This window comes from Oryzias melastigma, linkage group LG16 (assembly GCF_002922805.2).
Source record: "Oryzias melastigma strain HK-1 linkage group LG16, ASM292280v2, whole genome shotgun sequence".
Taxonomy (NCBI): domain Eukaryota; kingdom Metazoa; phylum Chordata; class Actinopteri; order Beloniformes; family Adrianichthyidae; genus Oryzias; species Oryzias melastigma.
Window position 1 is genome coordinate 25,109,371 of NC_050527.1, and position 9,825 is coordinate 25,119,195.

Below are 9,825 nucleotides of genomic sequence, written 5' to 3' on the forward strand. Positions count from 1 at the left end.
TGAAATGTTGATCCATCAAACTCGTGAGGTTTCATGCGATTCTGCCGCTCCGTGCTAATCACTGTGCGGCCTGAGGAAACGGCGAGGTCAGAAGAGACGGCCTCATCTCGCCAACAACAACCAGCTGCAGCCAAAAGGCCAAAGGAAAGCACACCCACCTGTGAAGTTTCCAGGTCATCGCTGGTTCCCCTCCTCCCTGCATGGCTGCTCAGGGGTCCTCTGTCAGGTGATAGCGGCCGGTAGCCAATGAGAGGCACTTCACTGGACTCCACCCCCGGCAGCTGATAGCCACCTGTTCGCATGTTACGCGGGATCATGGCGCCAGCTGGACGAGAAGAACAAGAGAAGTGATTTTCTCTGAGTAAAATGGTCATTAAGAGATCTCAGCTGTTTGTTTCGATATCAGGTAACCTGAGCTCCAATCCAACCCCATAATCAAGCAAAGTTCCTTCAGCCCCTCTAATACGGAGAAAGAGGATCACCTGAGCCCGGCTTTAATCGGTCTCGAACACAATCCCTAATTGTTCCAGAATCAACCTCTATTCCAAGTTCAGCTGAGAAATGTCAGAAACTTTCCAACTATTGCTCCGCTCCCTCTTTCAGGCTGAAAGCAAACATGCAGAGTCAACAAAGGCTTTCCCGATACGAACGGATGAAATCATTGTTTGTTTTTATTTTATATATTTAAATCTTTTCAAAACATGTTAGAAGTTTCAACAGCTCTAACAAAAAAACCTCGTCTTTCAAACGTCTAAACAGGGGCGGACTTACCATTAGGCAAAGGTGGGCGATCGCCTGGGCCCCCCAACACGTTGGGGGCCCCAATTAAAAAAATGTCTAAAATAACCCAAATGTCAACCCAAATCACTAAAATGGATAAGACTGCTAATGTGAAAGTGTTTCTGCAGAAATGGAATATTCAGTTAACAGCAAGTTAACAAGTTGACAGAAACTCTTTGAAGAGATTTTTTTTAAATGCGGTAAAATGAATCGTAGATTAATGAGAAAGTTATCATTAATATCATACAATAAAACTATCTCACACAAAATTCTAACAATGTAAGTTAAACAATAACATAACTAATTAGGGCTGCCACGATTAGTCGAATAATCGACGACTAATCGACTACTATATAATTAGTTGATGAATAATTTAATAGTCGATTCGTCATTATATTATATGGAGTCGGAGTGCAGTAAAAGTTGAAAGTTATATTGGCATTATTTTTGAAGTATTTATTATTTATTAAGGTTTTTTAGGCTCTTTTGGAGTTTAGCCAATATTTCAGCTTCATGCTAGCTATTTAGGCTGGTTTATTTATTTATTTTTGTTTGATTTTTTTAGACTAATCTGGAGTTTAGCTGATATTTCAGCTACATGCTAGCTACATTGGCTAATTTCGCTTTTTAGTTTTTTAGGCTAATTTGGAGTTTAGCTAACAATTCAGCTGCATGCTAACTGTTTTTGCCAATTCAGCTTTTTTCAGTTATTTTTTATTTGGCTAATTTGACATTTAACTAATATTTTAGCTGGCTATTAACTTCAGCGTTTTTAACTATCAATTTTATCGTCTTCAGCTACCAAATTCATCTTATAGCATTCACACTAGCATTATCACAGGTAAATATCTCGTTTTTAGTTAGTTTAAAGCTAATGATGGTTAAGATGTTTGTTGTACATCCAGCTGACGAATGATCAGATTAGTCGACTAATCGGGAAAAAAAATCGGTGATTAGTCGACCATTAAAATAATCGTTTGTGGAAGCACTAATACTAATGAGCAAAGAATGGAATGGACTTTCTTGTTTCTTTTGTAAATTCGTAAATATGTTTTATGTTGCATTTCTTAAAAAAAAATCTTTATTTTACATTGGTAAATATGTTTATGATAGTTAGTGACGATGTTTTGTAAAGAGACTACAGATGGGAATTAGCTATTAAGCTACAATCTGGTTCAAACATCTTCGTTTTTTAAGCTAAATGTGTTTGTCCCATAAACTAATAAACTAAACTAAGACAGAAAACAGGAAAGAGAATCACAGGAACTCAATAAGAAGATAAAATAAATGAAGATTGTGAAAAGGGACAGAAAAAGAGCAAATGCAAAAAGAAAATGTCGATTTTTTTTTTTAATTAACACCACTTCATAGTGTTCTGTTTTGTTCCATCATTCAAGTAAACCACCAACCGCTCTTGTTCTTATTGATGACCCCAAGCCCCCGCCTTTTATTCCAGAATTCCTGAATGGTGCAGTACCTTAAATGACCACTCGGGGCTGGTATCAGAAGGGAACAATTACTCATAGACTTCAATGTTTAATAATTAAACTTAACACACTTTTGGTAAAGTCTGGCTCCTAAAGTGCTAATTTTTTCTATTGAATTGTATATGTTGAGGAGGATAAACTTCAGTTTTTGCTTTTTTTTTTTTTAATTTGTGAATTTTAGAGTCCTATTGTTTTGAGTGACAGGTGAGTGACTCATCTCAGTCGTCAGTCATCATAGAATAAATACACTTGTAAAAGGAAGTGTTCGTTCTTACATTAAAAACTTTCTTCCTCTTTACTTCACAGATTTTAGTATCGTCATCATTGTTGTCCTATTCTGGTCAAAACCACAAGCACCTGTAGTTTTGTACGCTCTTATTTTATGAAAAGTGAAAGCTGAGGGTAAATATGAGGGAATATCACTAAAGTTCTGCTCTGGAAGTGATTTAAGAGTTAAAAGAGACTGGAACAGTTTGGTAAATGTTACAAATGGGTTGCAGAACGTCAGAGTTTATCTACTTGTGTTTGTTTTTCAGTTTTTATAAGGTAATTAGACTCTAATTGGACTAAACTGACTGAATTTAGATCTTCTGCAGCACAAACTCAATCTTTGATGCTGTTTTACGCTCCAAGCAAGCATGCAGGTCATGTGACTGAAAGCGATCTATTTTTGGCTACACTGGTTATTAATTCAGTGTAAATATGCCAATATTTACAAATATGCCATAATCAAACCACAACAACTGAGTAGCACAAATCTAGAATTAAATTTCCAAAGTAAAAGCATGCTACAATATATGTTTAAACTTTGTGCAACCATAACCAGATTATGTTCATTTTTTCTGCCATATTTTTTTATTGTTATAATTTAATAATAATTTTCTAGATGAAAAAAAATGATTGTAATCATATTTTCGTAACATATAATGTTCCAAAATTGATCAGACTTTCACATTTGAAGGCTGTAATTGATAGAATAAGAGGCGTTCAACAAGCTTAAAAGTATTAACATTATTTTGAAATATTAAAATTAAATTCAAAAGAAATAACAGAAAAATATTGCAGAATTGAAAGATAATAGAGGTTGTATAAAAAGTATAGCCTTTCTGAATTTGTATCAAACCTTAGAGAGCTGCAGTTCTGAGAGTGTTTCAGCGGCTCAGAAATGTGACCGTGACTCATTCCATGTTTGCTGTTGTCTCAGATTATTTTGCAATTTCAGAGGCCACCCAGATTCTGAAATGAGGTCAGACTGAGCTAAATGTATGGAGCAACATTTGTGCCTCTGTAATGAAACAAAACACACACACAAAAAAAAAAAAAACAAAGAAAAAAATCTAAAAGCTAAATTTGGAATATGCACCATTTTCGACATTTTTGTAGCATCTTTAGTTTTTTCAGAACGGCAGTTTTATATGACCGGTGTTTTGCTAGCGACATTGTTATGCGCAAATTCAGCGTGACGGATTCATTTGATTTTGTCTGGTGCCACCTTCTGGTCAAAGTTATTTATTAGATTCATGTTTTATTTTTTCCTCATGGAAACAGTAAACAGTGCTGCCAACTTTATGTAACACAATTTTTTAAATAGTCTGCCAGCCAGAAACTACATCAGCCACACTTTGGACATGTCTGGTTATAGTTAGCTTACAGCTAACGCCGCCGTTGCAAGGGAAGTTTTTAGCAAAACATATGCTAGCATGTTGCTACAGTGTTCTCTCGTTTATTGGGGGATACGTCACATAAATAAATAAATAAATAAATAAATAAATAAATAAATAAATAAATAAATAAATAACCCGCGTAAGGTTGTGAAACTCCTCACTACACATTTTTCTCATAGAAATGTGAACATTTTCACACAATTCGCTATTTTTTAATTTGTCAAAGTTAAAACTTTCTTATTAAAATAAGTATTAGAAAATGAAAACACAATACTGATCGCAATCAAAGATTTTTGAGATATTCTGCACAGGAGACACAACACAGAGGAGTAGATGGACAATGGTCTCCAGCCAATCAGGACGCATTTTAGCTATGCATGAAACGTCAATATTCAAAACAAATGTCATCAAACTTTAACCGTTTATTTAATCAAAATAAGTCAGTGAAATCTTAATTATAAGGGCATATCTGTTTTAAAAAGCAGAAAAATATCAAGTTTTTACTAGATATCTTCCACAATCTAAAGTAAAACTGGGTGATAAGAAAACTCTGATGACCCAATATTTTAAGTGTCATTGCAATTTTATTTTTTATCCTTTTTTTAAATTTTGATTATGCTATTTCTATCCAAAATAAAAAAACTGTGTATATTTTCTGCATGTTGATAGTAGTTCATCAAAACTTCCCTCTGAGTTTTGATCAAACTCAAAACTTCCACCACTGTTGGCGTGGAAGTAGCGCTGATTTCCCGCCATCCCTTTGTTTACACTCCCACTAGCTTACAGCCCCTCACAAGCCCAAGCTAACATCAGTGGTGCAACAAAAACAGCTAGTAAAGTCAGAAATATTATGGAGCCAGATACCAGCTCGGACGAGGAAAATAAAGACGTTAATGGATCTATTTGTCTACAAGTGGATCCATCAGGATGAAGTGAAGACTTGGGACCGCCCATTTCAGTTACTGCGTCACAAATAAGAGCTTTGTCAGACTTTTTAATCTGCTCCTGATTCACACCAAAACACAATTTTCATTGGAATGCATCTTTAAAGACGTTTTTGGTTTACTTTTAAGCTCCTGTAATTTCAAGTGGCGTATTTGGTCATTTTATGTTTTTGATGATAAGGTGTAGATGTGAATACACAATTGCAACACAAAATGTTTTGTATGAGTTAAAAATCAAACATTTTGTGCACACAATTCCAGAGTTACACACAAACAGGAAGACACAAGTTACAAATCAAGTATGCACACATAAATGTTTTGAGACTATTTTCTCTCCGTACTTTTCCTGATTACCAGATAGACAGAACAGTTCTTTATTTCACCTCAAACTGTCAACATAAAGCAGCAAAAGTCAAATTTTGGATTATAAGAAACAACAACTACATTGTTTGGTTAACAAATGTCAGTGACCCAGCTTCCTCTTAGTCATTCGAGACATGACAGACTCTTTCAGAATGAGCGAAATATAGTAGAAGTTAATGTTTAATGTGGAGGCCGGGCTGGATTTGTTTAACGTGCTAACAGTGCTGCCCAGCAGGCCTGGATTTGCATTTGAACCCATTTCCCTTCTCTGGTATTTGGACTACCATGAAGATAGACATCAAATAAACACGGCTGGAGGACGAGGGATGGAGGAGGAGGAGAGATGGGGGCTTTGATACGGCCTGAGAGCCGTGGAAATGTCACAGGACTCCAACTGAATGAATCCGCTATAATCAGGCATCACTTGGCATTTTTCCTAACATGCTTGAGGGTTTTTCAGTTTTTTGGAGGGTGACACATGCATCGACCTTCATGCTCTGGAAACCCGGTTCTGAGCATCACAACACTGTGCGTGCGTGTACGTGTGTGCGCGGTTTCTGGTTTGTTTTTTTGCTCGCGTAAGTTTGCGTTCTGAATGGAGCAGGCTGCAGGGGGAACAAGGCTCTCTCAGTGCAGCGTGTGTTCCCCAACGGCTGCGCAGAGAAAGGCTGCTATTCACAGGCTCTGACCGGAGCGAACTGCGCGCGTGTCCCGGGCTGTGCACACGCACTGCACGTACGGTCGGAGCCGGACACACCCCGACCTGACCTGCGGCTGTTCTGCAGGTGATCCGCACAGAGCAGCCCGCGGGCGCACAGAAAGTTTGACACTCCCATCCGAGCGCGCGGCGCTGAGCGATGTGGACAACTGCTTCCTCCTGACGCGCGCGCCCGTGCGCGTCGCACAACACGCAGTGTTAAATCACCGAACATGTCAGCTGAGGAGAAGGGGGGGCAGCTTACCTGACTGGGTGACAGGTGTCCCTCGCAGGACGGGGGCTCTCACCTCTCACGCACGGCAGCGCGCGGGATCCATGGCTGCGGCTCTGCTGCCTCCGTCACCGCCGACACCGAGGAGGGAGTCTCCGTGTCCCCCCCTCCCCTCCGGGCAGCCTCTCCCCTCTATCAGCGGCCCCCCACCCGGCTCGCGCGGCCAGCTTTCAGCGGCTGATAGCGCGCTTTGGTGTGGCCGCAGAAACTCCTTCCTCCTCTTTCTCCTCCTCCTCCTCCTGCTGCCGCCGCCGCTGCTGCTGCTGCTCCCCCTGACGACGCAGTTCCTGTATGTTTCCAACCCGGTGCTTTGGCAACAGAAACGCCTCCGTGCGTGTGTGCGCGCGCGAGGAGGACACGCTGCATCATCACAGCCGACGGACAAGTAAAGGGGGCGTGGAGGAGCGCCGGCGTTTTTACCATTTAAACATCCACTTTTACAATGTTTAAAAACATTTTCCTTTTAAAAGTTTAAGTTTGTGCTTTAAGCTCTCTGGGGTTTAAAACAGATTTTATATAAAGTAAAAAGACTTAAAACTCATTAGTTTTTTAAGCTTCTGGCCTCACATTACTCCGCTCAGTTGTTCGAGCATTTTATTTACTATAAATATTTTTTCAGCATATTAAATTCAATTTTATGATTCAAATTTTTGCATATTTTCTACTATTTTTGGTTTTCAGAACCCTTTCTGGGGTCATGATGTTGCTGGAGCCTATCCAGCAAGTGTTGGGTAAAGAAGTATTATTGCAGGGTCACACACTCCTCAGCATTTTTGGACCGGAGTTCCCAGAGAAAACCCCCAAAGAACCCAGTTGGGTTTTGGACTCTTGCTGTGAGCCGAGGGTGCCGACCACTGCACCATCATGCCGCCCTCATTTTGCCTCATAAATTGTCTTAATGTGTTGTGTCTTTAACAAAACATAGTTTTCACTCTGACTTTAAATACACTAATTAAGCCTATCCCATACTGGGACTCATCCCGGACAAGCCCCCAATTGAAATCTTATTTATTTTATTACATTAAAAAATCTGATTTCAGCTCTCCTAAAATTTCTTTAAAGTCAAACTCTAACTATATTTTTATCTCTTGTAAAATCTTTCCCGATGGTCTTTTAGAAATAATATTTTTAGCCAAAATTTTTAAAACCTGTGTCGTTTTTTTGATAAATATTTTCTATAGAGTGGTATTAGTTCAGCAGAAAGTGGCCCCTGAGTTGTGGGCGGGGCAATTGGCACCAAGTAACCCTCCACTGATTTCCCATCATCCCTTTGGACACCAGCAGAACCGCCTATTTCAGTTCCTGCATCACAACTGAGAGTGTTGATCATCACACTTTGAGTCAGAAACACAGTTTAAATCTTAAATTATTTTATATATATTCTCTATCGTCAGAAAAACTTGACCAGAACATGTTAAAAACACTATTATAATGTAGCAGGTGTTTATGTGCTAACACACGCAAGCTAATCTTGAAAATCTAGCAGTTTTTAGCATTTATTGTTGTTTTTACATTATTATTCTGTATAATATTCTTTTTAAAGATGTTTTTTGATTTCTTTGGCTAAATTAAAATTTTAATCCTCACAATGTCGTCGTTTCTGTTAACTTTACTGCCAATTTTTACGTTTTTGTTGCTTTTGACTTCAGCTTTCATTTTTAACTATTACAATTTTGATATTTATGTTATTACAGCACAATTTACTAAGGTAACAAAAGTCTGTTTTTGCAGATTTTGACCCTTTTTTTTACTTTTATTGAACATATTTTAGCTTTGTTTTACTTTCTTCAGCTGATCTAGAATCTATTAACTCAAGTCTTCCTTGTTACTGATGACGCAGCAGAAAACATCCATATTTTTCTCATTCGTTTGCACTGAAAGTGATTTTTCTGCCGTCTCACAGTTTGTTCAGCTCTTTCATCATTTCATTGTTAGTTTAAGCTTCATTGGCACCACCTTTTGTTCAGCTTCTTTCAGTTGTCACATGCTCAGACTATTTGAGTTTTCTGTAGTTTGTTCAGTGACGTCTTTGTTCACAGATATCCAGTTTCTGCCGTCGTTCTCTTCATGCTTTTGTACTGTTTGTTGTTGGAGAGCTTCTTTCCAACGTTCACACACATTCTTCAGCTAATTTAAATTAGTAGAACTCAACTTAACAATATATTATTTAATAAATGTTCACCTTTTTTCCTGAAGTTGAAGCTTCTAATGTGTGTCTCCTTTGGATTCAGTTATTCTGAATATCATAGTTATTTTTGATGATTTATTACAGCTTTTGTTTACATGTTCAGGTGAAAACATGATACAGAAATCATGCAGGGACTCAAGAATGAGGTACTTTACCATGAACAATGACACAACGCATATCCAATCTGCCTAGAAGTACCTTGGAATTAATGACATGAATAATCCAGGAGTAACACGAGTCCTATAGATTACTCCCTGAAGCTCCATTAACTGTCGATGCAATATCACTTTCATTCATTGCCAAGCTAAAATATTAAGATTTTTAATTTTTCGTTAAACCAGTAATGATAAAATGACTCAGCGACAGAATGAGTATTTTTCAAATGATGGTGGAAAAAGGATTTAAATACCAGCAGTTCTCCATAAACACGCATACGTCTGTTGCCAAAGCAAACTCCTGAAAAACAGAAAACTGCTTTTCTAAATGTAATCTGAAATTAGTAAAAATGTGATGGTTCAGTAGATTTAAAGAGAACAAACAAAAAGGTAAACAAATTAATATCTTGATATTTCAGATGAGCTCAAATGATTTTCCATCCATTCGTTTTCTTCCGGTTGCAGCAGTCTAAGCAAAGACTTCCCTTTCCCCGGACACTTCCTGGAGGAATCCCAAGGCGAGCGGAGAGACGTAGTCCCTCCAGGATGTTCTGGGTCTTTCCCGGGTCTCCGCCCTGTGGGACATGACCGGAACACCTCCCCGGGGAGACGTCCAGATGCTTTTCATTCAGAGCAGCTTTGAATGGAATTTATTCATTTCGGATCTCTTTAGTTCAATAAATCATCAGCCATGTGTTTATTATGTCTTACCTTAAACGACGAAGGCTCAACACAGTCTAATGCGGTTTTATAATCTCCCAAAAATACAAGAATTTGCAAAAATATATGAGCATAAATGTCTTGTTTTTTCTTTTTTCAAATTCATATTCTAGTTTTCGTCTTTAGTGAGGATAATCGTAGGTGTGCTAAGTGTAGTCTTACCTTATCTTAGATTTGGAGGCCAGTTAAAAGCATTTAGAAGTGTGGCTCCGCACAAGCTAAGCCAGCTAGCCAGGTTGTTCCTCATAGTGGTAGCCGAGCTAATAGGGCTAACTTAGCTGCCTCTCAAGCAGCTGAGAAATACACAAGTACTGTGCACTGGGGTTCTGGCCTTTATTTATTCTTCATTTAGTGTTCTGTGTTTCTGTTTGGTGCAGTGTGATTCATATGTTGTTCCCAGTTCCCACTGGGGGAGAAGGAGAGATTCCAGATTCTAGATGGATCATCAGTGCTCTGTCCTCGATTGTGGACCTCGTCTCTGGCTCGAGTCGGGCCTCCAGGATGAAGTCCATCTGCTACACTATTCAAACATGTA

The 9,825-nt window shown here is 38.6% G+C and overlaps 1 protein-coding gene across 4 annotated transcripts in view; it reads right to left on the bottom strand.

Annotated features, from left to right (window-relative positions):
* Positions 1-6,496, bottom strand: part of rgl2 (ral guanine nucleotide dissociation stimulator-like 2) — a 39,966-nt gene extending 33,470 nt beyond the window's left edge. For 2 of the 4 annotated variants that reach the window (XM_024258357.2, XM_024258356.2), the window contains exons 1-2: positions 6,201-6,496; positions 159-325 (exon numbers count right to left, since the gene is read on the bottom strand). In XM_024258357.2, the coding sequence (XP_024114125.1) occupies positions 159-317 (159 nt within the window). In that variant the 5' untranslated portion in view covers positions 318-325; positions 6,201-6,496. The remainder of the gene's footprint in view (positions 1-158; positions 326-6,200) is intronic. The other 2 variants (XM_024258360.2, XM_024258358.2) reach the window with 1 other exon arrangement.
* Between the last annotated feature and the right edge of the window lie 3,329 nt (positions 6,497-9,825).